This window comes from Pezoporus flaviventris, unplaced genomic scaffold, assembly GCF_033815535.1.
Source record: "Pezoporus flaviventris isolate CSIRO_AGI_PZ_B2104156 unplaced genomic scaffold, CSIRO_AGI_Pfla_v1 ptg000012l, whole genome shotgun sequence".
In the NCBI taxonomy this organism is placed as follows: domain Eukaryota; kingdom Metazoa; phylum Chordata; class Aves; order Psittaciformes; family Psittacidae; genus Pezoporus; species Pezoporus flaviventris.
In genome coordinates this window covers 14,428-40,108 of record NW_026892560.1, presented here as the reverse complement: position 1 = coordinate 40,108, position 25,681 = coordinate 14,428, and the positions used below count along the sequence as shown (strand labels likewise).

General features: G+C 56.8%; 1 protein-coding gene across 1 annotated transcript in view; it reads right to left on the bottom strand.

Annotated features, from left to right (window-relative positions):
- NUP160 (nucleoporin 160) overlaps positions 1 to 25,681 on the bottom strand; it is a 30,716-nt gene that overhangs the window by 2,410 nt on the left and 2,625 nt on the right. Inside the window, exons 3-31 of the mRNA XM_061450931.1 lie at positions 23,784 to 24,006; positions 22,932 to 23,010; positions 21,922 to 22,036; positions 21,082 to 21,240; positions 20,240 to 20,317; positions 19,409 to 19,506; positions 18,527 to 18,611; positions 18,056 to 18,124; positions 17,691 to 17,774; positions 16,439 to 16,609; positions 16,229 to 16,328; positions 14,557 to 14,722; positions 13,850 to 13,965; positions 13,581 to 13,741; positions 11,723 to 11,856; positions 11,331 to 11,401; positions 9,431 to 9,590; positions 8,740 to 8,809; positions 5,981 to 6,079; positions 5,528 to 5,647; positions 4,801 to 4,896; positions 4,595 to 4,689; positions 3,879 to 3,975; positions 3,697 to 3,802; positions 3,444 to 3,604; positions 2,835 to 2,895; positions 1,990 to 2,100; positions 1,001 to 1,124; positions 153 to 254 (exon numbers count right to left, since the gene is read on the bottom strand). Of these exons, the coding sequence (XP_061306915.1) occupies positions 153 to 254; positions 1,001 to 1,124; positions 1,990 to 2,100; positions 2,835 to 2,895; positions 3,444 to 3,604; positions 3,697 to 3,802; positions 3,879 to 3,975; positions 4,595 to 4,689; positions 4,801 to 4,896; positions 5,528 to 5,647; positions 5,981 to 6,079; positions 8,740 to 8,809; positions 9,431 to 9,590; positions 11,331 to 11,401; positions 11,723 to 11,856; positions 13,581 to 13,741; positions 13,850 to 13,965; positions 14,557 to 14,722; positions 16,229 to 16,328; positions 16,439 to 16,609; positions 17,691 to 17,774; positions 18,056 to 18,124; positions 18,527 to 18,611; positions 19,409 to 19,506; positions 20,240 to 20,317; positions 21,082 to 21,240; positions 21,922 to 22,036; positions 22,932 to 23,010; positions 23,784 to 24,006 (3,311 nt within the window). The remainder of the gene's footprint in view (positions 1 to 152; positions 255 to 1,000; positions 1,125 to 1,989; positions 2,101 to 2,834; positions 2,896 to 3,443; positions 3,605 to 3,696; positions 3,803 to 3,878; positions 3,976 to 4,594; positions 4,690 to 4,800; positions 4,897 to 5,527; positions 5,648 to 5,980; positions 6,080 to 8,739; positions 8,810 to 9,430; positions 9,591 to 11,330; positions 11,402 to 11,722; positions 11,857 to 13,580; positions 13,742 to 13,849; positions 13,966 to 14,556; positions 14,723 to 16,228; positions 16,329 to 16,438; positions 16,610 to 17,690; positions 17,775 to 18,055; positions 18,125 to 18,526; positions 18,612 to 19,408; positions 19,507 to 20,239; positions 20,318 to 21,081; positions 21,241 to 21,921; positions 22,037 to 22,931; positions 23,011 to 23,783; positions 24,007 to 25,681) is intronic.

The window sequence follows — 25,681 nt, the reverse complement described above, 5'->3', positions numbered from 1 at the left end:
ATGACGGGAGCAGGCTGACAGCACGGGACATGGATCTCCCCATGTCCCAGCCCCACAGGTCTGCTTTATGGGGGTTTATGGCCCTGTGGCCCTCTGCACCACGGAGAGCAGCGCTGGGAGCTCTTCTCTGCCCCCACCAGACAAGGCCTTACCTGGACTCCTTGGTGGTAACCAGGGCAGAGAGCTGGTTTGCTGCTAACCACTCCCAGGCCTCTGCCTGCGCTGCTTCCCCTCCCAGCTGCAGCTTGATGCACCTGTAGGCAGAGCAATGCAAAGGGGGGTGCTGCCCTCAGAGCCCCCCCAGCCACAGCTGCCAGCGGCAGAACCACCCCTTGGCAGGGCTATTCCCAAGCAGCAGCCACGAACGAGCTGCCCTGGCAGGGAAAGGTGGCTGTTAGAGTGATTCCCAAGCTGCTCCAGGTGTTACAGGGGAATTCATGTTAGGAAGCTTTGGGGCTTGGGTAGGAGGTGTCCTCCATGCAGTCAGCCACAGGACCAGGTCACAGCAGAGCTTGGTGCACAGGAGGAATCCTGGGGTCAAGATGGGGCACGAGAGCAAAGGGCCAGCACAGAGACCTGACACCGGAGCCAAGTGCTCTGCTCTGAGAGCTGCCCAGCAGCTTGGATGCATCTCCTGTGAGCATCAGCAGGAGGTGCCATGAGCCAACGCACCAGCAAGGGCTCCAGGTACTGGCTGTGGCTGGGCTGGGATCACTGCGACCATCAGATGCCAGCTCTCACCCTTGAGACCAAGGTGACCTCTCTCCCATCCCAACCTGATCACCAAGGCTCCCTTATCTTCACTTTCGAGGTGTGAAAGAGCAAGTTCCACCCCAAACCCCCTACACTGGCTGCTGCCATGTGGTCGTTAGCAGCCACGGCAAGGAGAAGGTGAGGACAGCATCAGCTTTTAATGCCCAGGGGCTGCAAACTGCACCCTATGAGCATCACGGAGCACGTGTGCATCACCTGAGGTGGGTGGGAGAAGCCTGCTACCTACTTGAAGGTGAGTCCCTCAAAGATGGGTGTCAAAGGCAGCTTGAAGGTTTGGCACAGAGTGATGGCCGTGTCGAAGAGCCCGGCCCGCACCAGGAGAGCAACCGTTTCCTCGGGTGTGGAATTGCCTGGGGGAAAAAGGAGGATGGGGAGCAAGGAGGAGGAGCAGGAAAACACCTCTCCCTGTCACGCCCCGCTGCTTACTGGGGGCCCAACCCCATGCAATGCAGCTGCAGTTACAACAGCACCGTGGTAATGGGCCAGTGTAAACCACCCTGAGGCTTTCTTGGCCTCAGGAGCATCTCATGAGGCCTGGGGGGGCTGCAGTTAAGCAGCAGTGACCCACGGAGCCAGCTCTGCTGAGGCACAGGCTGGGGGAGGACATGGGCACCATAGCCTGTGTCCGACAGAGCTCATCAGCTCAGCTCTGCCAGCACAGGCAGAGGCAGGAGGAGATGAAACTCAACTTGTGCCTCCATCACTGGGAAGTCATCTCCTCCTCATACTTAAAGGGGAAAAACCACGGGCACGTTGTGTAACCCGTACAGAGAGTGGCAGAACACACGCAGAGGGTCAGGGTGGGAGAGCTGCAGCTTTCTGCTCCCCCAAAAGAGAACCGGTTTGGCAACCTAACACCCTGGTGAAGCAGAATTGCCCAGGACACGGATTTGCCTTGCAGCAAGTGGGGTTTTTCTAAGGCTTTCCAATCCTGCTTCACCTGGGGGGCAATTTCCATCCAGATCTCCAAGCCTTTTTGTCCCGACTCATGAGCATAACCCCACGCTGCAAACCAAAGCCAAAAGATGGGGGAAGAGCTAAAGCTGGTTCCCCTGCTCTGCTGAAGCCAGAGGCAAGGTTCCGTAGCAGGGAGGGGATCTGAAGGCTCCCTGCCAGCTCCTCCCTTTGTCTCTGGGTTGGAAGCACACGGAGCTGGGACTGGAAGCACTGGAAGCACCTCGGGGGAAGCAGAGGTGGCTGCAGTGTCCCTCTTACCTGCCACAGCCGCTGTGGACAGGTCATGCTGCACCAGCGTCAGCCGGATGCGGGACAGCACACATTCCTTCTCCAGGTCCTCCAGCTCCAGGATGTCGATCTGGCGACTTGCTGCAACACATGGAAGCTCTCAGCACTGAAAAACAGAGCTCTGTGGGCATCCTGCTGAATGCCTGCAGCCTTCTGCCAGCCTTCGAGGAGCTGCAGCAGGGAAAGCACTGAAGGCAGGGTCAGGATTTGATGTCTGAAAGTGGGTCTGTCTCCGCGGCATGACTCGTGCTCTGTTCCAGATGTGAGCTGGTGGCTGGGCACAGCCCCTGCTCGGCTGCCAGGAGCTGCTACAAAGCAGCTCAGACAGAAAGAATTGGTTTAAAAATACCTGACCTGAAATTCTCCTGCTCCACCACAAAGCGAACCTGCTGCCAGCATCCCGAGCTCGGGCAGACACCGAGCACAGACCCTACAGCAGGCACTCACTGCCAACGCCAGGGTTGCCAAGGAACAAGGGCTTGACCAACCAGGAATTGCCTCTTAAAGGCTTTTCCATTGGGTTTAATTACAAGTTATTACCACGGAAAGCAAAAGGGAGGGAAGGCAGCACATAAAGCTGCAGGGGAGTGTTCAGCCTGGACAAGAGAAGGCTCCTGAAGGGGAGACCTGAGAGCAGCCCCAGTGCCTAAAGGGGCTGCAGGGAACCTGGAGTGCGGTACCTAAGCTACAACCTCCCCCCATATCATTGAGCTGAGCTGCCCTGAGCCATCTCCCCCCTCAGAGGGGAGCAGCAGAGCTCTGAGGCCAGGGCAGAGGCTGTGGGCCCAGAGGAAGCACCAGGAGCGGACACTTACTTGGCACAGCCGCGCACTCCCCGTCGTGGCTTCTCTTTGGGGATGCTCCGGGGCGCTCGTACTTGCAGGGGAAAGCAGAGAGAGGTTTATGGCACAGCCTGGTTCCAGATGTCAGGAAGCTCCTCCCTGTGAGGGTGCTGAGGCGCTGGCACAGGGTGCCCAGAGAAGCTGTGGCTGCCCCATCCCTGGCAGTGCTCAAGGCCAGGTTGGACACAGGGGCTTGGAGCAAGCTGCTCCAGTGGAAGGGGTTGGGGTTGGAGCTGGGGGAGCTTTAAGCTCCCTTCATCCAACCCAAACCGGGCTGGGGTTCCACACGCACACCAACCCTCTCCCAGAAGTTGCTCTGCTTCCACACAGTGACACAAGGGTGACGCAGGGAACGTTGAGCAGCACAAGGCAGTGCTGCCCATGCCGGCCAAGAGGAGGAGAGCAGCAGGTGAAGGTGGTCAGTGCCTTCGCTCCCAACCAAAAGGGTCTTGGAAGCTCCTTCCCAAACCCATCCCGCATTCAACAGCTCATATGGAACCACGGAACGGATTGGAAGGGGCCTGAAGCTCATCCAGGCCCACCCCTTGCCACAGCCCACAGCAAGCTCAGGGCTTTTCCTACCACTGCTCCAGGAGCTGGCTGCACTATCCAGGCGTATTCCGGCCGGATCAACCGCAGGCAGTTGACAGCAGCAAGGAAACAGTTGCCTTGCTTCTGGAGCCCCCGCAGCGTCCGCACCTCCCTGCCCAGGCGCATCCCGTACTCAAACATCACCGTGCCAGCTGAGGAGGGAAGGGGAAGGCATCAGCGTGGGGCCAGCCCACCCCAGGACCGGGGTGGGGGGGAGCATTCCAAGGGCCCAGCCTGAGCTCACCCTTGCGGTAGTTGTGGCGGTAGATGTGGAAAGCATAAAGCAGCTCATAGTAGTTGTGGGTCATCAGGTCGACGGCCCGAGCGTGAGATTCGATGATGCCCACCACCTGCAGCACCCGAGAGGCTCAACTGGGTTAAAACCCTGTGGAAAAGGAGCCCTCCCCTGCCCAGCGCCGGGGTTACCTCGTTGTGGAGGTTCACGTAAGGGAATTCCACCAGGTCCTGGAGCTGGGAGCGCTCGCACAGCACCACCACTAGCTGGCGTAGACAGTCCAGCTGCCTGCAGGGGAAGAGCACAGCACCAGTGCCATCTGCAGGCTCGGAGCCAGGAACCCCCGGCTGGCTGACAAGCTCCACAGGGTTCTTGGCTGGCTCCGAACCAATAAATCCCCTTCAGGCTCCTGCAGCGCTGGAAAGGAGAGGTCCTGGATGCTCTCTGCAAAGGGCTCGCTGGAGGGCAGTGTCTCATCCCTCCTCAGCTCTGCCTGGGTAAGATCCATTCTTCAGCCTCAACTAAAAAGCCTGTCCCAGCCGTTCCCACTCAGCGCATCCTCCCGTTAGGGGGAAGCTGCCTCTGCTCAGATGGAGCTCGAGCTGACATTTCAGCTCTCTTCCTTACCCACCTGAATTGCCTGCACTCCTGAAGCTTTCCAACATGCAACCCTTGAGCCACCCTTGTGGCTCTTCCCTGAAGCACCTTCCTTTGGGATACTGCCCACCCCAGATAGCCTTAAAAGCCTTCCCAGCAGACCTTCCCAGGCACTAAGCAGAACCTCTTAAAGCAGCAGCAGCAGCCACATCCTGCCCTCAAGTGTCATCTTCCTTTCAGCCTGAGGGGGAAAAGTGGTACATGGACCCCTGAGACAAGTGAGTATGAAGGTCCTGAAGCTATCGCCTACCTGCCCGGATCGGGGTTTTGCGTTAGGGCTACATATGCTTCGCTGTTGTGTCCCAAATCCAAGTGATGTTTGAAGATGCAAGTCCTCAAAGTAGCCTGGAAACACCAAAAGAACATAAACCAGCACGTTCTGAGCGATCAAACTGATGAGAATCCCTTTGGGAGCTCCCTAAAGAGACGCACTGATGCCAAAGCAGTGCCCTGTACCTGGCTCCTCCAGTCATCCGCTGACTCCATGATGGCCAGGGTGGCCAGCTGGATGACCAGCTCTGGCAAACCCACCATGTCCAGCAAGCACAGAACCTGCAGAAGACAACAGGCCTCTGCGTTAGCTTGGTTTCGCTGGGCTGTTACAAGAGCTGCTCCTGTCCCTGCCTACCACGAGAGCAAGCAGTTGGCAGTGTTTAGACTGGAACAGGGATGGATGTGGTTCCAGGGACACCTGACAACCCTTCCTGGATGTGAAAGGCAGGGAGTCCTTCACAAGGAGCCGGGTCCAAGCTTGCAGCCTGTCTGCTCTATGGCATTAGGCACGAAGATCTTATCCTAACTCACAGACATTCATTTGCACTTGCCACAAAGCTTAATAACCTTCCCCTTAAGCAGCATCTCCCGTCGAGCCTGGACATGCCTGGCTTCTGCCTCCAGCAGCTGGATCTCGCCCTGCCTTTTCCTGCTGGGTAACAAAGTCCTCTGCTATTAGGAAGCCAATAGGTGGAAAGTACCTGGCTTTCACTGCAGTCCCCTCCTCATGCTCCCCCAGAGAAAGCAAACAGAGGTTTCACCAACAAAGAGGGGTTTTGAGGCTGAAGTCACCTCTTTGGAAGCCAGGGACTGAGCAGGAACTCCCTCTCCAAGCAGTGTGTGTGTGTGCAAGGCCCTGGTGCCAGTTTACTTGGTCAGGATCATGCACATGGAGCCGGCTCGGCCCTACCTTGCTGTAGTACTGCAGGCGTGGAGTGGAGACCATCTCCCCCTCCTCAGGCTGGATCAGCCTGTCCAAGAACTCTTCTCTCCCCACCTCCGAGGCAGCCTGGCAGAAGCAATCCAAAGCCTAGAAGCAGACCAGAAAGCAGCTCGTGTGTGTCCCCTGGGGCTGACCCAGCCTCCTGTACCAGCGAGAGGACGCTGCCGCCTGCTCCAGCTCCACTGCATGAGACCTCCTGGCCCCATGCTAGCAAGAACATCCCCAAGAGCAGGTCCCACCACCCCCTCCCTCCAATCCCATCCTTTGCCTGCAGGCAGCAGAGCTGGGGATGATGGTTCCTGACTTGCACAGCAGAAGCAAGGCTGCTCCTACCTGTGCACCAGCTGCCTCCCAAGGGAAGCAGGCCCAGATCCCAGAGGGAGGCAGAGCTGGAGGGAGGGAAGGAGATGAGATCCTTACCTTGTGGCCCTCACCCATGACCAGGTAGCACCTGCCCATCATGAAGCAGCAGGAGCCCATGTTCACGTGGCACCATGGCTGCAGGAGGCGAATGTATTCCTATGGGAGAGGGGGAATGGGAGACAGGTTGGATGGGGCTTGGAGCAAACTGCTCTAGTGGAAGGGGTTCCTGCCCGTGGCAGGGGTTGGAGCTGGAGGAGCTTTAAGGTCCCTCCCGACCCAACCCATTCTATGGTTCTATCCTTCAGGTAAGCCCTCCCTTGTGACCTGCAGGCACCCAGGACCAGAGGAAGGGTTAGGTCTCTAACACCAAAGTGCTAATTTGGTGGCTCCTTTAGCTGCTGTGCTCACAGAATTCCCACTCTTCCAGCTCGAGGGCTGGTTTTCCCAGCCCCAAAGCCCCTGGAGTGCATGGAGGACCCCCCCCCCCCCCCCCCCCCATGCTGCTGGGAAACAACCTGCTCCAAAGAGCTCCAGCATCCACAAGTTAGAGCCTCCGAAACAGCCCCCTAAAGCCACACATGATGCTCTGCAGCCACTGCAAACTCGCTGCAGGGGAACAGAGCATGAACCTGGCTGCAGGTGTGTGGAGGCAGAGGAACAACGGGCAGAGAAGGCGTTAAGAGGAGCAGAGCCTGCAGCAGGGCCGCAGAGGGAGAGCAGCCACGGGAGAGCACGGATTGCAGCAGCACAGGCAGGGATGAGGTGGAGCATTGGTGGCACCACACCACAGGCACTGGCCAGGCTGAGCTGACACAAGCTGCCTGCTCTGCCAGCACAACGTAAGGGCTGCCAAGTGCCATCAGGGATCCATAGGCAGCGAGGAGGCACGGTGACAGCTCCAAAGCTGGCATCCCTGGGACAGCAGCGGATGCTCTTGGCATGTGAAGCACCAGCAATGTCCCACTAGCAGGGGCTTAGAGGAAAGGAGGAGAGGCCAGAACCCAGCAGCAAAGGCAAGGTCTCGCAGGCCAACCTGCCCCTCTGCATGTGCAGTCAGCCCCCAGCACGCAGCCCCTCCAAGCCCCCACTGAGCCCCCACATTAGCCAGCTCCAGCAGATAAATCCCACCCTGAGCTTGCTCATCAGCTTGGCCCACAGAACCAGCCCCAGGGAGAGGCCTGGCCCTCGTCCCAGGGCACTGCTTTGGTTCCTGGCCCTTCCCTGGGCACGGGGGCTGCCTGCATGGCCCCCTCTATGTGGGTCACGGTGCAAAGCTGGGGTTAGCTCCCGGAGGTCAAAGCACTTAATCCACGTCGTGGGATCAGCGAGTGGAACAGAAGGCAGTGGGGAGGAGGGAGAGCTTGCTCCTGCAGAGATAAAAGCCTCCTGTACCTCCTCGAGGAGGGCCGCAAGTGAGGTGAAAGCAATGCAAGGCAATTCAAAGGAGGGGGAAGGAAGCTGCCCCCAAAGCATTTCCTGCCTCCAAAGCCCATTTGCCATTCTTCTCGGTGGCACAAAAGGAAGTCATTCAGCCCCCAGGTGGGAAAGGGGCTGGGAGAAGAAAAGGGTCTGGAAAGCACGGGAGAAAGCATCTCAGTAAGAGCAGCCTGCACCACAGGCTCAAGGACTGGGCGCAGCGCCGTGTCACATGGAGCTGCAGCCACGGGATCGTGAGCTTCCCAACTGGAGCACGAGGACCCAGCCCCTGGGGAGCACACGGGAGATGATGGAGGGACAGTGACCCGAAATACAGCAGCCTGCAGAGGCACCTGAGGCAAAGGAGTTCACTCCTGCTCCCCCCAGAGGCTTGGGAAGATGATGGATGCTCCTTAAGCTGTGTTTTTACTACTAAGGACATTTAAGGCAGAGCTGAGTCCTGGAGCAGCACCCGGGTTGAAGACAGAGCCTTGTGAACCCCCCCAGCCCTGGGGGCAACCCATTTGGAAGGGCAGCACAGGAAAGGATGTGGGCACACCGGGAGCTGCTGTACTAAGGGCTCCCTGTGGCAGTTAACCAAGCTCCACCAGGATGCTCCTTGCACACAGGGAAGAGAAGCCCTAGGAGGCTGAACTCCTCCATGGGAAGGGTACAGTGATCCTGAGCACTCCTGTCTGGGTTTGTCTTGAAAACATAGAAAGGAAAGCACCAGAGAAACATCTAAAGTCATTCCCCAGCAAACTCCCTGTGGCTTTGTCTGGATTTGAGACGCTGAGCAGAAAGCCTTGTGTGAGCAGAGGTGGGCACTGCAGGGAACAAGACAGATGCAGGAGGGAGATGGAGGAGATTTGCTACCTGTGGGCTGCTCACTACACTAATGCTGTGATAGCTGTAACAGAGACACTGCTCCATCCCTGGCAGTGCTCAAGGCCAGGTTAGATGGGGCTTGGAGCAAGCTGCTCCAGTGGAAGGTGTCCCTGCCGCAGGGGGTTGGAACTGCAGGAGCTTTAAGCTCCCTTCCAACCGAAGCCATTCTCCACTCTCCAAAAGCATCATTCCTTGCAGCCTGTTTCAGCTGCAGGACAAGCTTCCAGCCCATCATCTCCACAAGGGAGACGTGGGAGAGGAGAGCTTGGGAAGATCACAGCTCACATCTGACCTCGGATTGCAGCACCAAGGGGAGCCCAGAACAAACTGCAGTGCCTGGGAAGCTGCTGGTTTGGGTGGCTTCTGCCAAGGAGAGGCAAGAGGCCGTGCAGAGCTCGCTGTGGGTGATGCAGAGGGGTAGCACGAGGTGTAGAGCTGCTGCTGATGGGCACCCACGCCTGCACTCACTGCTCTTCCCCTCCCAGATCCCAGAGCCGGCAGGAAGCACCCACCTGGAGCTGGGTGTACTGACAGTTCCCCATCAGGCACTCTGGGAATAGGAAACTGGGGTTGCTGGGCCATCTGAGCAGAGGTTAAGGAAGAGAGGACAATGCAGGCTGGTGAGCTCGGAGAACAGGCCTGAAAGCTGGACTCTCCCGCTCCCTTTGTGGAGGGAAAGGAGAGAAGATTAAACCTCTCTTTACACAAGTCATTATTGTGTAATGAGGCTTATCCATATGAAACAAAACCATTAACACATCTAATCCCCAACTGCCCAGCTCTTGCTCCCCTTCCAAGTCTCCCAGCATCTCCCCTGGCCAAGGCAAGTAAGTTCCTAGAGCTCAGGGGCTTAAAGTCAAAGCTCAAATCCCTTATTGTGCACCCAAATGGGGTGAAACCTTCCAATACCCACAAATCCCATTAACACCAACAACAGCCACTTGCTCAGGAGACTTCTCTTGGAAACCTGGATGGGGAAAACATGGATTTTGGAGCTGCAGACAGCAGGGGTGGCCAACTTAGCCCCTCAGAGCTCTGCAGCCCAGCACCTTAACCCCTCTGCTAGTGCCAACCCTCCTTCCACAGACCCACCCGTGCTCCCAACCTCACAAATGGGACAGCATGGAGCCTCCACACCAGGGTTATGGGCTTCCATGCCCTATGGATCCTCCTCCTGGTTACAGTGGGCACAGGCAAGGATACAGCAGGGGCAGGAAGTCAGCCACTATGGCTGTGATGAGATGGGGCCAGTTCAAGCTTGTTTCAGCCAAGGTGGTGTTTGGCTGCAAGAAGAGGCGAGAGATGATGTGCTTCCTGGCCACCTCCTGGAAGAACAGCTCCACGATTGTCTGAGGGCTGGATACTGAAACACAGAGGTGAAAGGAGCGCTGAGAAGAGGGCCTGCAGCACACATCGATCAACCAGGTTGGAAAAGACCTTTAAGAGAGAGATCAGGTCCGTCCGTGCCCCCCGAGCCTTCCCTTCCCCATCACACTTGAGCTCCAGGCCCTGCACCAGCCCCAGTGCCCATCCCTGGCCCCAAGAGCCCGGCTGTACCCTTGCTGCTCGCAGAGCAAGTCAGAGCCAACCAACAAAGCACGTTCAATGGGCTGGGATGTCTCTGCCTGAAGTCAGGGGGAGCAGCAGGAGCTCAGAGAGCCCTGCAGGGCGCTGTTTGGTAACCACAGCTCCATTATGGGATGGAAACAAAGGGCTCTGCTCTTGCTCCCCCTGCTCTCCTCACAAGCCAGCTGCAGCTCTCCCTGCTGCCTGTTGCAGGGCAGGGTGGAGGCAGTGCTGATTTGGCTATGTGGCTCCCGCTCGGATGCCTCCCTCCTCATTCCAGCACTCCCAGCTCCCATTAGCAACCGTTCCCAACGCCTCCCTGCAGGCTGCCACCTCCTCTCTGCCTTCCCTATGTTTCACATACTTCCCCCCCCCCTTTCCCAAGCCACAGCAGCCAAACAGGACTTTCCTCACGAGCAGGCCAAGAGCGAGCCCACGAGCCTGGCACACACAAAGGATGCTTTCAATCCGCCCTGCACTCCCTGACATTCACAGGGAGGCACAAAGTGCCTCCTGCCTCATGCAGCGAGTGTTTGGACTCCAGAGGTCACAGTCTGCTCTCAAAGATGCCCCAAAGGGCTCTCGGGAAGCAGCAGGGATCCTTCCCCAGCTCCCAGCCCCTCACACGAGGTGCTGCTGCCTGCTTGGCGCTGCCTTTCTCTGCTCCCTCTGAAGCATCTCAGCCTCTGAGTGCAGAGCAGTCAGAGCAGGCCCTCACTGGGGCCTCTTCTCCCCTGCCCTCCTCGCCACCTCCCTCTGTAACCACTTCAAGGCACACACCACCCTCATCCTCATGAGGTTGCTTTATATTCTCCCCCCATTAGGATTTCGCCCCCAGAACGGTAACCTAAAGTGTGTCTTTGCAGTGAGACTTCCACAAGTGCTTACGACCACGTTGGAGCAAGCTGCTCCATTGGAAGGGGTCCCTGCCCGGGGCAGGGGTTGGAGCTGGGTGAGCTCTAAGCTCCCTTTCATCCCAAAGCAGTCTGGGATCCTATGGAAACATGAATGATTTACGAGCTGCGGTTTCCCCCTCGAGGTACCAGCTGTGAGCATCACTCAGGACTGAACTGCACCCAGCTGGAAGCAGGAGCGTGTTTTGGGGAAGTATTTCTACATCCTCGTGCTTCCCTGGTTGCTGTGGGATAAATCATGGAATCACAGAATCAACCAGCCTGGAAAAGAGCTCCAAGCTCACCCAGTCCAACCATTCCCAGCCCTGCCAAGGCCACCACTGACCCACGGCACTGAGGGCCTTGTCTATAGGGTTTGGGAGCACTTGCAGGGCCCCTGCCCTGGGCAGCCTGTTCCAATGCCTGAGCACCCTCTGGGGCAGGAATTGTTCCTCAGCTCCATCTAAACCTGCCCTGGGGCAGCTTGAGGCCTTTGCTCTTGTCCCATCCCTTGTTCCTTGGGAGCAGAGCCCAGCCCCTCCTGGCTCCATCCTCCTGGCAGGCAGCTGTAGAATGCACGAAGCATTTCAGGGTGCAAGAGGTATAAAGAACAGAGGCCTGGAGCTGCTGAAGCGGTGCCTTACCCAGTCTATGGGCTGTCAGAGCAGTGGTGTCTGCTAACTCCAACACAGAGAGATGCTGCAGATTAGATTCCCTAGAGAAGAAGAAAAGCCATCAGTGAAGAGACAACAAAACGCCTTCTGCTTTAATCGTGCTCATTGTTCAGCTCGGATGACTCCCACTGCTGCAAAAGGCAACAGCCCCAGAACAGGGAGACCTCACACAAGGAGCACAAGGCAAAGAGTCAGCTCAAACCACAGCAGGAGCAAACCCACCCTCCCCAGCACAACCTGCCCCCCCCCCCGGAGCCATACACCCACTGCAACCACCAGCTCTTCATACCAGGAAGGGCATTTCAGGTGGCTTTAGCAGGAACCTACAAGACAAAGGCACAATGGGCACGGTAGGGACTTACAGGGTGTCCACAGGGACGTCGGAGGCCAGGCACTGGCTCGCCCACCGGATCAGGTAATAGGAGAGCAGCAGGGGAGAGGTGCGGTGCAGCAGGTCCTGCTGGGACTGGAACAGTTGTCCCCCTCCCAAAACCGTCTGCAAGCAAAGCACAAGGGCTTGGAACACCAAAAGCCATGGCAGGATCAAGGGCAGGCGAGGGGGTTTGGGGCAGGCCCTGCTTGTCCCCCATGCAAGCACCACAGAGGTCACCAGCCCAGCAAGGAACAAAACCACCAAGTGAGCAGCAGGACCCTTGCATGAGCCAGAATAACCCAGTCACAGATCCCAGTGTGAAATCAAAGGATCAGAGACTGGTTTGGGTTGGGAGGGACCCTGAAGCTCCTCCAGCTCCAACCCCTGCCACAGGGCAGGTTAAAGCCATTCCCCTTGGCCTGTCCCTACAGGCTCTGATGAGAGTCCCTCTCCAGCACCCAAATGTCCTGTATCCCTTTAGACAAAGGGGTGAGTGAGTTAACCTTTCTGGTGGCCCAAACCCCATGGGGAAAGGTGAACAAGCAAAGCTGTGTGCACCGAGTGCTTCTCCAGCCTGCAAACACCAAAGGTGCGATCCCATCACCAAGAGCAAAACCACTTTGCTGCAGAGACCACAAAGGGCCCAGTCCTGCTGCCCCCGTGTCGCACCCCTGCACGCTCCAGCCGAGAGCTGGGTGACACCAGAGAGGAACAATTCAGGCTTGTGGAGGACACGAGCGTGTCAAAGCAGCAAAGCACCAGCTCCTGAGTGAGCAAGCAGCAGGGCACATGTGCTCTGTGAGAGCCTGGCTCCAGAAGGGCACCTTGCAATGTGCTTTAAATGCTACCAGGGCAGCCTTATCCCAAACCATTCTATGTCCAAGCCATCCTATGATTCCATTCTGTGATTACAGAGACCTTACAACAGTCTTCAAGTGCCTAAAGGGGCTGCAGGAAACCTGGAGAGGGGCTTTGGACAAGGGCCTGTAGGGACAGGCCAAGGGGAATGGCTTTAACCCGCCCGAGGGGAGACTGAGCTGAGCTCTTAGGCAGAAGCTCTTCCCTGGGAGGGTGCTGAGGAGCTGGCACAGGGTGCCCAGAGAAGCTGTGGCTGCCCCATCCCTGGCAGTGCTCAAGGCCAGGTTGGACACAGGGGCTTGGAGCAAGCTGCTCCAGTGGAAGGGGTCCCTGCCCGGGGCAGGGGTTGGGACTGGTTGAACTTTCAGGTCCCTTTAACCCAAACCAGGCTGTGACTCTGATGATTATCCAGGAAGGAGTTTTCAACCAAGCAGCTCCTGCAGCCGTGTTTCCAAGGTAAACAGTGTTAGTTTAAACAACGCTCCCTTTTGTCTTGTTCCGCATCCCTGCGTCCACCCAAAGCCTCAGCACCTTCCCTCACGTGGCCACATGCCCAACAGGATGAACCCAGCCCAGTCCACGGCCACAACCTTCACAGGGGCTGTTTGCACAGACTGGGACAGCCCTGGAGAGGCCAAACCCACGGCCTGTGGGTAAACACCGATGCTGTGACGCTGCCGTGGGGATGGGCAAAGAGATGGAGAACTGTGCGTGCTCAGGCAATGCTGCTTCAGATGGGAGGCTGGAAACAATGCCCTTCTCCCACAAAAGAGGTTTAATTCCTGCTTCCTGGATGCTCAGCATGGAAAGAGGGAACTGGGGCGTGAGCTTTGCTGAGGATGACAAAAGCCAACAGGGCTTGCCCGAGCCTGGGGCTGCTTCACCCAATGCTCTGTGGGAAGAGACAGAGCTGGGAGCCTGGCACCAGCAGGAGCCCAGCTCCCGGAGTTCAAAGCAGGCAGAGCAATAGCTCCAAGGGCTGTACTCACAGGATCTCCAAGGCGAAGGAGCAGCTGCTGGAGGACCAACAGGTCCCGACAGATCAGGAAGCGGATGGAGGCGACTTTACACACCCCCCAGCAAACCACGCTGCCAGCCATAGCGCTCCCATAGAGCTGGGTGAGGTTCAGGCGCATACTTAGGTGATGAGCTGGAAGAGAAAAGCACCCAGCTACAGAGCAGGAGCCAGAGCACTGAGAACGCTGGCAGAGCTGCTGCTTCCCAGCCCGGGGGGGGGGTGCTGCTGAGGAGCTGTCACCTCTTTCCATGTCAGCATCCGTCTCGTAGTCCATTTCTCGGATGAGCACTCCGATGGCGTGGATGGGGTTCCTGATCTCCTGCAGTTTGCTGTGGATATCCTCCATCACGTTCTCCCTGCAAAGGGAACATCATCATCATCACCGTGAGATTTAAGCTCAAGAGGGCTCCCTTTCCTCCTTGCGTGGTGCCAGATCAGCCTGGACATTCCTGATGGGAAACCTCTTCTGGCTTGAGAGTTTTATTACAGCGCCGGCAGGGACTGGTCTATTTATTCCACTCCCCCAGGCTACCAGGAAATGGCAGGCAGATAGCTGGCATTCCACAGGGGAATGGTTCCAGGAGGTTAGCACAGTAACCACAGGGCTTGACCAAGGCTCTGACCTCTCCCTAAGTATCTGCAAGCGCTTGCTTTCCACACTGCAATAATCACCTCACAGGAACGTGCTCCTCTTTATCTCACCTGAGGATCACCAGCCTTTATTTCCTAGAGGGCTCCGAGCAGTAGGAAGAGGGTTCTGGAGGGAAGCCCCTGCTAATGCCACCAACACCCACATTCCCACCTCCGAGGGGACCTGGAAAAGCCCCACGTAGCACAGGGAGAGCCCACACAGCTTGGATGCCGATGGAGGACGGCTCCAGGCAATCCCTGCTCAGGCATCCTCAGTGTCCCCCAGCAGGGGAACATCTGCAAAAGCATCTCCTTACGTGTCATTAGCTATCAAGTCCTCCAGGATCTGCTCTGCAGCCTTTTCTGGAGGCTGGAGGCGGGAGCAAGCCATTTCCATGAGGAAAGCCATTTCCATGGAAATTGATTCTCCGATCAGGCGAAGGCACTGGACAAGACAGACAACATCACGAGACATCTCCAAATCTGTAATGAAAGAATCTAACTGTATATTCACAAGGGATTTCAAGGGGAAGGTGGGAGGACCATCAAAACCCAGTTAGTTCAGCTCCTAGCAGCACACTGGTCTCAGTCCCACACGCGAGAATGACCCTTCCCTAAGGACGAGGCCAAATTACAGCCGAAGGAGTTGACAAGGGACAGCTTTGGGCTTTATTCTTTGGAAAGCAAAAGGCAGCCATGCAACAATAAGGCAACAGAATTCCCTCCAAGGGATTTTCTTCCCAGCCACAGGTTGAAAGGGAATCATTAGTGCAGTGTAAGAGCAAAAACCAGCCCGGAGCAAAGAGCTCAGCGCACGCTAATAACAGCCTAGGGAGGATTTTTGCCTTCTTAGAGCAGAGCTCAAAGCTCAGCCCTCTCTAAAACCCCATTTTACAGAGCAATCCCGCATCCATGTGCTTTTACAGTCACATTTGGGGAGCAGTTTGAAGCAGACAAAGCAGGCACCACGAGCCTCCCAGCGCCAGCCCAGGCCAGCTTCCCTTCCCTTCCCTTTGGTCCCAAAATAGCTCGAGCAAATGGATGACAACTCCTCTTAGAAAAAGCACTCGAGCATGAAAGTGGAGCTTAGGTAACATTTTCCATTGCTTTTTCCCCAGCAAAACGTCATTCCCAGACGAGCAAAGCACAGGGGGCACCGTGGTCACAACATTAACAACAGGGTTTGCACGCTCTGGTATTGACTTCCCAGAGGAGAAACGGGATAATCCCTGCCCAGAGCTTACACAGGAGCACTGATACAAAACACTGAACCCAGGGCCAGGCTGGACACGGGGCTTGGAGCAAGCTGCTCCAGTGGAAGGGGTCCCTGCCCGTGGCAGGGGTTGGAGCTGGAGGGGCTTTAAGCTCCCTTCCAACACAAACCAGGCTGGGATTCTGTGACAAACTAAGCCTGCAGCACTGGGTGCTGAGCCCTGGGTGCTCAGACGGTCGCAGGTTCCCCCCTTATCTGTAACATCCGAGTTTACTCCATCACCAAGACACAGAGACTGGGGACTATCACAGAAGAGAGCTGCTTGCATTGAGTCAGAGCAGATCTTGCAGCTCTTGGTGGGGATGGCAAAGCTGGGCAAGCACCCAAATGAGTTAAGGTTAAGCAGGGCTCGTGTTCCGCCCCACAGAGAGCAGGCACGAAGAGGGCACCAGTTAACCACAGCCTCCACAGGTAGCTTATAAAGCTAAAAGGGCAGAGGACCCATCAATGCAGGTCCTTGTCACCCAGCAACACAGAGTCTGGCATCTCAGCTTAACCAGTTTGAAGGTACCTGCAGTGAGTCACATCTGCAGCCCTGACATCATTTTCTACGTCCTGCTGTGAGCACAGCAGCAAAACCAACCCAAACCCCCCAACATAAAGACAACCCTCTCCATATAGACAACCGTGGGGTCTTCAAGGGACTCCTATGGGAAGCCCCTCACCCCTCTGCCTGCAGCTTCCAGCAGTGATAAGCTCCAGGTCTCCCCACTTACCATCAAAGATGGCAGCGTCGTCCTCAGTGAGGAGGTGCTCGTTAGAGAGGAGATAGAGATGGTCCACCAAGGAGCAGGGCACGAGGAAAGACAGGGAGCCCTGGGAAGAGAAGAAAGCCCTTCTTGGAGCTCCCCAAGCCCACAGCTCGGTCAGATCCCTCCCTGCCCATCACAGCTTCAAGGTGGCCCCAGCAGCACCACCAGCCTCACCTTCTTGAGCAGGCACACCATGCCCGTGTGGGGATTCAAGTGCAGGGCCAAGGGCCTCGCCAGAGCTTCTTGGTACTGAAGACAACACGCATAGAACTTGGACCAGAATTCCACCTGCAGCTGCCAGAACTCCTCCAGGGAGCACTCGTACTCTGTCACACTGCCCTGGAACTGAGAGGGAGGACACACAGTGAGACTTCAGGTGGATACAGGCAGGGAAGCCGGGAGGTAAACGGCAGTGCTCAAGCTGCTCTGCTGGTGGTTTGCTCTGTCATGACATCTTTGGGTGGTTGAGGTTTAGAAACCCCAGTTACAGTTGCCTTCCTTGTCAAAACAGCAGTATTTCCCTACAGCAGCGACTCACACAGCAAACAGCAAGGGGAACAAAGCCCACAGGCACCATTTAGGACACAAGCCTAGATAAAGGGGAGTTCCTCAGGGGCTGCTCCTGTTTAACATCCTTGCTGGAGACACGGACAAACAGGATTGAGTGACCCCTCAGTGAGTTTGCTGATCCTCTGGAGGGAAGGATGGGACCCAGAGGGACCTGGACAGGCTGCAGAGGCAGGACCATGTGAACCTCATGGGAGTTCAACGAGGCCAAGGGCAAGGTCCTGAGCCTGGTGTGGGGCAATTCCCAGCACAAACCCAGGCTGGGGGGGGACTGGATGGAGCAGCCCTGAGGGGAAGGACTTGGGGTGTTGGGTGAGGAGCAGCTCCCCAGGACCTGGCTTCAGTGAGCGCTTGAGACCAGAACCCCCCCCATGTGCTGGGCTGCACCCCCAGAGCATGAACAGCAGCTCAGGGAGGGGATCCTGCCCCTCTGCTGGGCTCTGGGGAGACCTGAGAGCAGCTCCAGTGCCTAAAGGGGCCCCAGGAAACCTGGGGAGGGGCTTTGGACAAGGGCCTGGAGGGACAAGACAAGGGGCACTGAGCTTTAAGCCTCCTTCCAACCCAACCCAAGCCTGGGACTCTGATTTCGAGCATCCCCACGCAGGGAGCTGCATGGGCTCTGGCAAAGGGCACCCATAGAAAGCAACAGCAGAACACCAAGAAGGGCCTCCAAAGCAGAGGAGGGAATGGAAAAGGCAGGCAGGAAGGACATGGCTTTGTACTTTCACACAACTCGTTTGGAGACACAAAGGGCAAAACAAGGCCTGAGGTCACTTTGCACCTCATTTGGCTTCACCAAACCAGCACAACACCAGCTGTCAGCACAGAACATCACAGGAAGCCAACCAGCACATCTCACCTCGCTCTCCACAGCCAAGGTAACCTCTTTCTTTAACTCATCCCATGTCAGATCCATGTGCCTCTCTGTTCCTTGAGAAAAGATCTGGAAAGCAGCACAGGAAAACTTCCACTTTAAAGGCAAAGCACTGCTTCCCTGAGGGGCAAGCAGCATCAAGTGACACCCAGCAGATGCGAGAGCATCAGCCAGGGCTTGGTGGGGTGAGAGTGGTCATGATCCTGCTTGGCTCTGCCCTCAGCAGTCCTGGAGGAGCCAGAGCTGAGGGGATACATCCTGAGCAACAGCTCTATGGGGGGAACTGAGAGTCTCTGCTCAGAGCAGGCAATGGAAAGGAAGCCCAGGGACCTGCTGTGCCCTCTACTGACCTGCAAAGCCTTCTGGATGGCTGCATTGCTGAAGCGGCCTGGTGTGAAGAGATACTCCAGGTAGGTTTCCTGGAAAAGGATCCCAGTTTAAGGAAACACACAAGTCGGGAAACCAGTGAAGACACTGCTTCTGCTCTTTCCTCCCATCCCCAAGCTCGTCCCCTGGATCTGCCTCACTTCACACCCACACCCTCCCATATGGATCACTGCTGCCTTCACACTCCAGACCTTGTTTATTCACACATCTTGGCTGCAGGCTCTCTCTTGACTGACCTGAAATTCTCCTCATCCCTCAACTGGTTTCATCACCACCCTCAGGGCTTTAATGCTAACAGAGGCTCAGGCTTGTCCCCTTTCATCTGGAGTCATTTCAGGTCTCTATCAACGCCATTTGTCCACCCGAGCTGGCTCAATGCTCTCCTGGGCACAGAAGCTTCATCCCTTCTTGCTGCTGCTTCACACTGTGCTCACCCTGGGGTCCTGGTCGTGTCGAACCGTCACCTCCTCCTCAGGCAGCGGCTGCACAAAGACCTGGTTCCATTGGCCTGCCACGTTCCTGGAAGGCAACCATCAAACCCAGGGTCAGCTCCAGCACGGGAGCAGCCACCAGAACCGGAGCTCTGAGCTCCACCAGCGAGCGTGGACGGTACAGGGATCATAACCCTGGGGAGCTGGGCTGGAGACGAGGGACAGATTGAGCTCAGTGGTGGCATTCCCAGCCCTAAGCTAACAGCAGAGCTTGGATTCCTTCCTTAACATCAGTGCTCTCCCCATCACACGTGCTCATCAGGTGGCTCTTTCTCACACTGACCATTACATTCCCCTGCCTAAACTCGGTTACTAACAGCATTCCCCCCCATACTCTTTAACTCTCCTGCACCAAACCTTCCCTTTCTGCTTTATAAAGGGAGGGATGATGCTTCCACACCACTGATCTCCCTCAAACATCACCTTCCGTGGAACAGACTGGCCAGCTTTGGTCTGAAGGAGGTGCTGCTGAAGCAGAGCCCTCCCTCTGCCACCCTCACAGCAGCCTCCGTGTCCCCCCAGCCTCCTGCTGCCTGGCTTTCCACATTCTTCACATTCCTGCAGCTCAGCCCTGGCTTTTATTGCACAGCCTAGCCCCTGGAACACTGGAAATCCAGGGAATGGGCACGGCAGGGAGGACACTGCGGTGGATGTGACACAAACAGCCCTCCTGCATCTCCACACACTCGAGCCAGCACAGCAGGGCAGGAGATGAGGAGCTCGAGTGGTGCTTTAATGAGGAGCACGTGGACCTGCTCCTGCTGGTCCCCATCCCCCTGGGGTGACCAATGTGACCAACAGCAGCAGGTCAGGACCGAAACTCACTGCTCAAAGTTGATGTACTTCACAACAGTTTGGTTCTCCTCGTTGTGCCACAGCGCCCAGATCTCCGAGGAGGTTAAGGCAAAGTCAATGAGAGTCTCCTGCAAGAGAGGGAAAGTGCATTTACTTTCTTATCATAAATTCAAGGACACCAGAGGCGTGTGGCCATAACAAAACACAGCAGAACGTTCCCTCCTATTGTTTAACCAGGCCTTGGGAAGGTTTTATTCACACTCAGATCACAGAATTCCAGCCTGGTTTGGGTTGGAAGGGACCTTGAAGCTCCTCCAGCTCCAACCCCTGTCCTGGGCAGGGACCCCTTCCACTGGAGCAGCTTGCTCCAAGCCCCTGTGTCCAACCTGCCCTTGAGCACTGCCAGGGATGGGGCAGCCACAGCTTCTCTGGGCACCCTGTGCCAGCGCCTCAGCACCCTCCCAGGGAAGAGCTTCTGCCTAAGAGCTCAGCTCAGTCTCCCCTCGGGCAGGTTCAAGCCATTCCCCTTGGCCTGTCCCTCCAGGCCCTTGTCCCAAGCCCCTCTCCAGGTTTCCTGCAGCCCCTTTAGGCACTGGAGCTGCTCTCAGGTCTCCCCTTCATGCAGCAGAGGGGCAGAATCCCCTCCCTGAGCTGCTGCTCACGCTCTGGGGGTGCAGCCCAGCACCCAGGGAGGGGTCTGGGCTCAAGTGCCCACTGAAGCCGGGTCATGAGGACCTTCCCCTCACCCAACACCCCAAGTCCTGCTCCTCAGGGCTGCTCCATCCAGTCTCCCTTGATCACTCAGTGACCAACGCTCCCTCTCATCTTGCTGCCTTTTGGGGAGCTGGGCCCTGCACTCACCTGGGAAGAGAACAGGGAGGAGATGTGGTCAAGGCTGTAGCGGTTGCTCTCGGTGCTCACCAGCTGGAAGACACAGAACTACAAACACACCTTGTGAGGCACTGGCTGAAGGATCCATAAGCAGCACATCACCAGGAAGCTCCTCTATCTCTCCCTTTCCTTCCCTGACGCTACACTCAGCACCCCTATAGGGGTGAGGGCAGGACACACACCTCGACCTGAATCCTTTTGGCTTAGGAGACCGTGGTGGCAAAGCCCCAAATGCTCCGGCTGCTCGCTCCAAACCAAGCTCTGTGTTTTCTTACCAGAGCCAGCAAAGTCATGACCACTTCTACTACGTACATGCATCCCCTGGGAATGGACAGGGTAAGCTGTCCAGCAGATGAGACCTCTCCACGCTGTCATTCCTGCCCGGCTAAATATATCATTCCCCACACGAAGTCCATGTCTGGCAACGCAGGGATGAGTCCACACGCTCCCAGGAGCCTGATGTAAACATCCCACCCGTATCTCCCCCCTTGGAGCCCCTCACGGAGCTCCCCTTTTCCCACGGCACACACGTGCCTTTGGGATCCTGCTGCAGCAGGAGGTGAAGGAGTGAACAAGCACTCCCAGAGCAGCGCAGTCACACAGGGAATTCCACTCCCAGGATGAGGGCACGTGTATCCTGCGCTGCTTGTGGAGCCAAACTCTTGACTCCCAAGGAACTGCTCTCTCCAGAGGGTCACACGTGAAACTCTGCCCTAGTTCTTGCTTTACAGACCCGAATCCGAGGAGGAACGGTCTGTTTCCACGCGGCCCAAGAAAGATGAGCTCCAAGGGAGGAACCCATCACTCCATACCTGCCCACACTTGGGGGCGTGCATGTAGACGCCGAGGTAAAGCCCCAGGGATGGGGAGAAGGCCAAGCGCAGGCGGTGGCTGGTCCCCAGCGCGAGCCTCAGGTCCCTGCTCACCGGCATGAACTCCAGCAGATCTGCAACCATCAGGCACATTTGGTCCTGTGTAGGGGAAAAGGTGGCAGGAAAAGAGCTCAGGGAAGGGTCAGGACTGAAAAACTGCTCTTTGCCCTTCGTTCTCCTCAATTTCTGCCCTGCTCTTCCCCTAAAAGATGCAAGCACCCTATGGGTGCTTGACCCACAGAGGTCCTTCCTGTGCCCTCTGCTCAGGCACATAGGGCGAAGCTTCCCCTCCCTCCTTTAACCCACACATTCCAGGGCAGATGAGCCGTGAAAGCAGTTGTGCTGCTCCATTAGCTCTGCCACTGGCATTTGGAGCAAGTGGCAGGCAGGAGCTGAGCCTTTGCTTATGAACTTCTCGTTGACATGCAGCCATGTCACAAAGACGCTCTTAGCACCTCTAAAGAGGAACAAAATCCTTCGGGAGCACCTCCTCAGCACTCAAAGAGCTCCTGCCTGCCCTCCTGCATGCTTCCCTATGCTCACAAATACCCTAACATTGCCTTTTACCCTGTGCCTGTAGAGGAAACCCCCCCCAGCTACAAACCCACCCCACAACAGCTCGCAAACTGTCCCACATCTGAGCGTGTAGAAGTTGCAGTGACAACAGGAAAGCAGATTAAAACCTACACCAACCACTCAGCCCGTGGTCCTACAGCCTCAGGCTGTCACCCGAGGGGCGATGGAAGGTGCTGGTCCCCCCCAAATGCAGGCCTTGCTCACCTTATAGGACCACATCCGAAGCTTATGGTCCTGGCAGAGAGCAAAGAGAAAGGCGTCGTGGTCGAGGCAGTGCACGGAGAGGCTGATGGGCAGGTCCGAGGGGCCGCAGTCGCCTCTGAAACACAGAGCTTGTTTCAACAGCTTCAAAGCAAAGCCAAGCTGCTGCAGAGATCCGGGGCACAGGGTTTCTACAGCACCAATAAATCAGTGGGGTGAGACCAGGAGGAGAGAGCAGCACTTCGGGACTGCGCGGAAGAGGCCACGACACCAGTAACAACCAGGTCTTTACCTGCTTTGGTAGAGCCAAACCCCAACCCTGGCTTCCCCAGCCCCAGCCTAGTGCTGGCAGAATGTGAGCAAAGGGTCCAGAGGGAAGCAAGGATCCAAACAGCCCCAGGCAACACTTGGAATGGTCAAAGTCAATCAGGGCATGGAGGACTTGCTCCCGTTTCAAAGTTATGGGGCTTAGAAGGTGGATGGGTGCTCCAAGATAGCAACAACTCCAATCCAACACCAAGCCCAGCCTGCACACTGTGTCCACGCCGTGTCCTGTCCTTGCCTCCCTTGGCCAAAGCCCCTCTCCAGGTTTCCTGGAGCCCCTTTAGGTGCTGGAGCTGCTCTAAGGTCCCCCCTTAAAGAGCCTCCTCCAAGCTGAACAAGGAGCCCGTCACCCACACGTAACCTCTGCTGCTCAGGAACAAGGACATACAACTGGTGTAATCCCTAATCTCCTCTGGCCATGAGCCATACCCCGGGCAAATCCTTGGAGGCCAATTACCAGACATCCCATACTTGTAGACACAGGCACCGCATCAGCAGGACCCTGTTAAGATGAACTAATCCAGCGCTCACGTCCCCACTTCCGTATCACGATGGGGCCTGTGACCCAGCTCCCCTTTCCTGGCAGGGTATTTAGGGATGGGAATTGCCTGCCTTGAACTTCAGCTGGGAGCTCTCCGGGAGGGGAAAGACAGAAAACAAGGTCTGCTTCCCCATCACCACGCACTGACCTGATGGCTGTTGGCATCCAGCCGGTGAGGAACCGCTGCACCACTGAGCTCTGCTTCAGTTCCACAATGGAAACTGCTCCTTTCAGAAGAGAAGGGGTATAAAGAAATATATGAAGTATTCAGGAGCAAACTGTTCAGTGCCACCAGCGAGGGGCTTCACAGGCACCACGGAGAAGAGCTTCTGGGTGTGGAATAAAGATGGAATCAACACAGAGCCCCAGAGTGGTTTGGGTTGGGAAGGACCTTAAGATCATCCAGTTCCAACCCCCTGCCACAGGCAGGGACACCTCACACTAAACCATGGCACCCAAGGCTCTGTCCAACCTGGCCTTGAACACTGCCAGGGATGGAGCATTCACAACCTCCCTGGGCAACCCATTCCAGTGCCTCAGCACCCTCACAGTGAAGAAATTCCTCCTTAGACCCAATCTAAACTTCCCCTGTTTCAGTTTGAACCCGTTACCCCTTGTCCTGTCACTGCAGTCCCTAATGAAGAGTCCCTCCCCAGCATCCCTATAGGCCCCCTTCAGACACTGGAAGCTGCTCTGAGGTCTCCCTGCAGCCTTCTCTTCTCCAGGCTGAACAGCCCCAACTTTCTCAGCCTAAACCTTCCACTGCAGCAGCTTCCTCCAAGCCCGTGTCCAACCTGGCCTTGAGCACTGCCAGGGATGGGGCAGCCACAGCTTCTCTGGGCACCCTGTGCCAGCGCCTCAGCACCCTCACAGGGAAGAGCTTCTGCCTCAGAGCTCATCTCAGTCTCCCCTCAGGCAGGTTCAAGCCATTCCCCTTGGCCTGGCCCTCCAGGCCTTTGGCCAACGCTGAAAGCAAAGAGCAGGGCTGAGCTGCCCTTACCTGGTGCATCGTGAGGAGGCAGCTTAAGGACAAAGATCCCTCCTGCAGCCGAGGGCAGGGCAAAGAGAGCTTCCCCTTCACTGCTGAGCCACGCTGCGGAGGCAACGGAGCTGGGTGCCAGGCCTGGCACGTTGGGAATCACGCAGTAATTCACAGGGTCCCTGAAGCTGCTCTTGCCAATGTCTGCAAACACCGACTGCATCTGGCTCTCTGTGATCAGCTCCTGGAGGAGAAGAGGGGGGGAAGCACAGAGAGGACAAAGCCTGAGCACACACGGCCACACAAGGCACAGAAACTCCAACCAGACACGTGTGGAACGGCAATGGTGATGCTGTTGGGTGACAAGAAGGGGTGGTGCAGGGAGAACACCCATGCTGTAACCCCCAGCTGCTCTTTAGGAGCGGGGATGCCAAACCTGCCTTCTCCTAGCAGAGGACCCCGTTGCTCCCTCCATCATACACCCTAAGAGCCCCCAAAGCAGCCCCACAGCCCATCAGCTCCCTCAAGGCAGCTCACAGCTGAATGCTGCTAGAGAAGCATGAAAAGCAGCTCTGCAGCAGCACAGCCTCAGCCCTTGGGAAAGCTCTGGCACCCTAAAAGCCACAGAGGAGCTCCCCAGCAAAGGCAAGGGACCTGCTGAGACACACCAGAAGCAGACACCAGAGGGGAAAGCCACAGCAAAGGGGTAAAGGGGATGTAAACGTGGTGTAAGAACCCCCTAGTCAGTGAAATAAGGGCATTTTATACCTGGCTGTGGGCAGAGGGCAGGTTAGGATCAAACCTGGCTGCCCCAGGTTTAGGGAACGCTGCTGCAAGCGGGATACCCACAACCTGAGTACATTCAGCTCCTGGAGGGGGAGAGTTCCAGCTGCCTGTCCTTATTTAACTCTTCTTCCCATTAGTTCTCACTTCCACCCAGGGAGCTGCCCCACGCTGCTGAGCACCCTCACTGCAGCTGGCCAAGCAGGCGAGCACTGGGGAGCTTGGCACCTGACAGCACCCATAAAGAAATCCAACCAGGGAGGCTGTGAATGCTCCATCCCTGGCAGTGTTCAAGGCCAGGCTGGACAGAGCCTTGGGTGCCATGGTTTAGTGTGAGGTGTCCCTGCCCATGGCAGGGGGTTGGAACTGGGTGATCTTAAGCTCCTTTCCAACCCAAACCATTCTATGGCTCTAGGATACGCAGCAAGGAAAATCTCTTTGGTTCTCTCAGGCCATGTTTCCATTTGTGCCCCTCCAAAAAGCACTGCAAAGCCCCAGATCTATCCCCATGGAAGGGCCAGAGCCTTGGCCTTGAGGCTGCCCAGCAAAGGTTACCCTCTTCGTGTGTGTTATCAACAGGGCTTTGGTCACAGATCCAAACCAGGGCACCACGCAAGCTCCCAGGGTGGAAGTTAACTCTTGGTAGGGTTAAATGAACCCTGTGCTGGCCCAAGTGAACCCTGTGCTGGCCCAAGTGAACCCTGTGCTGGCCCAAGTGAACCCTGTGCTGCCCCAAATGAACCCTGTGCTGCCCCAAATGAACCCTGTCCTGCCCCAAATGAACCCTGTCCCATCAGGAAGTATGGGGTATGGGGATAGGGGATGGGGCTTTAGAGCCTATCCCAACCCAAATGAACCCTGTCCCAGCAGGAAGTATGGGGGATGGGGATAGGGCTTTGGGGGGTTTGGACCCTATCCCAACCCAAATGAACCCTGTCCCAGCAGGAAGTATGGGGACAGAGGATGGGGCTTTGGACCCTATCCCAACCCAAATGAACCCTGTCCCAGCAGGAAGTATGGGGTATGGGGATAGGGGATGCGGCTTTGGAGGGTTTAGACCCTATCCCAACCCAAATGAACCCTGTCCCAGCAGGAAGTATGGGGTATGGGGACAGAGGATGGGGCTTTGGACCCTA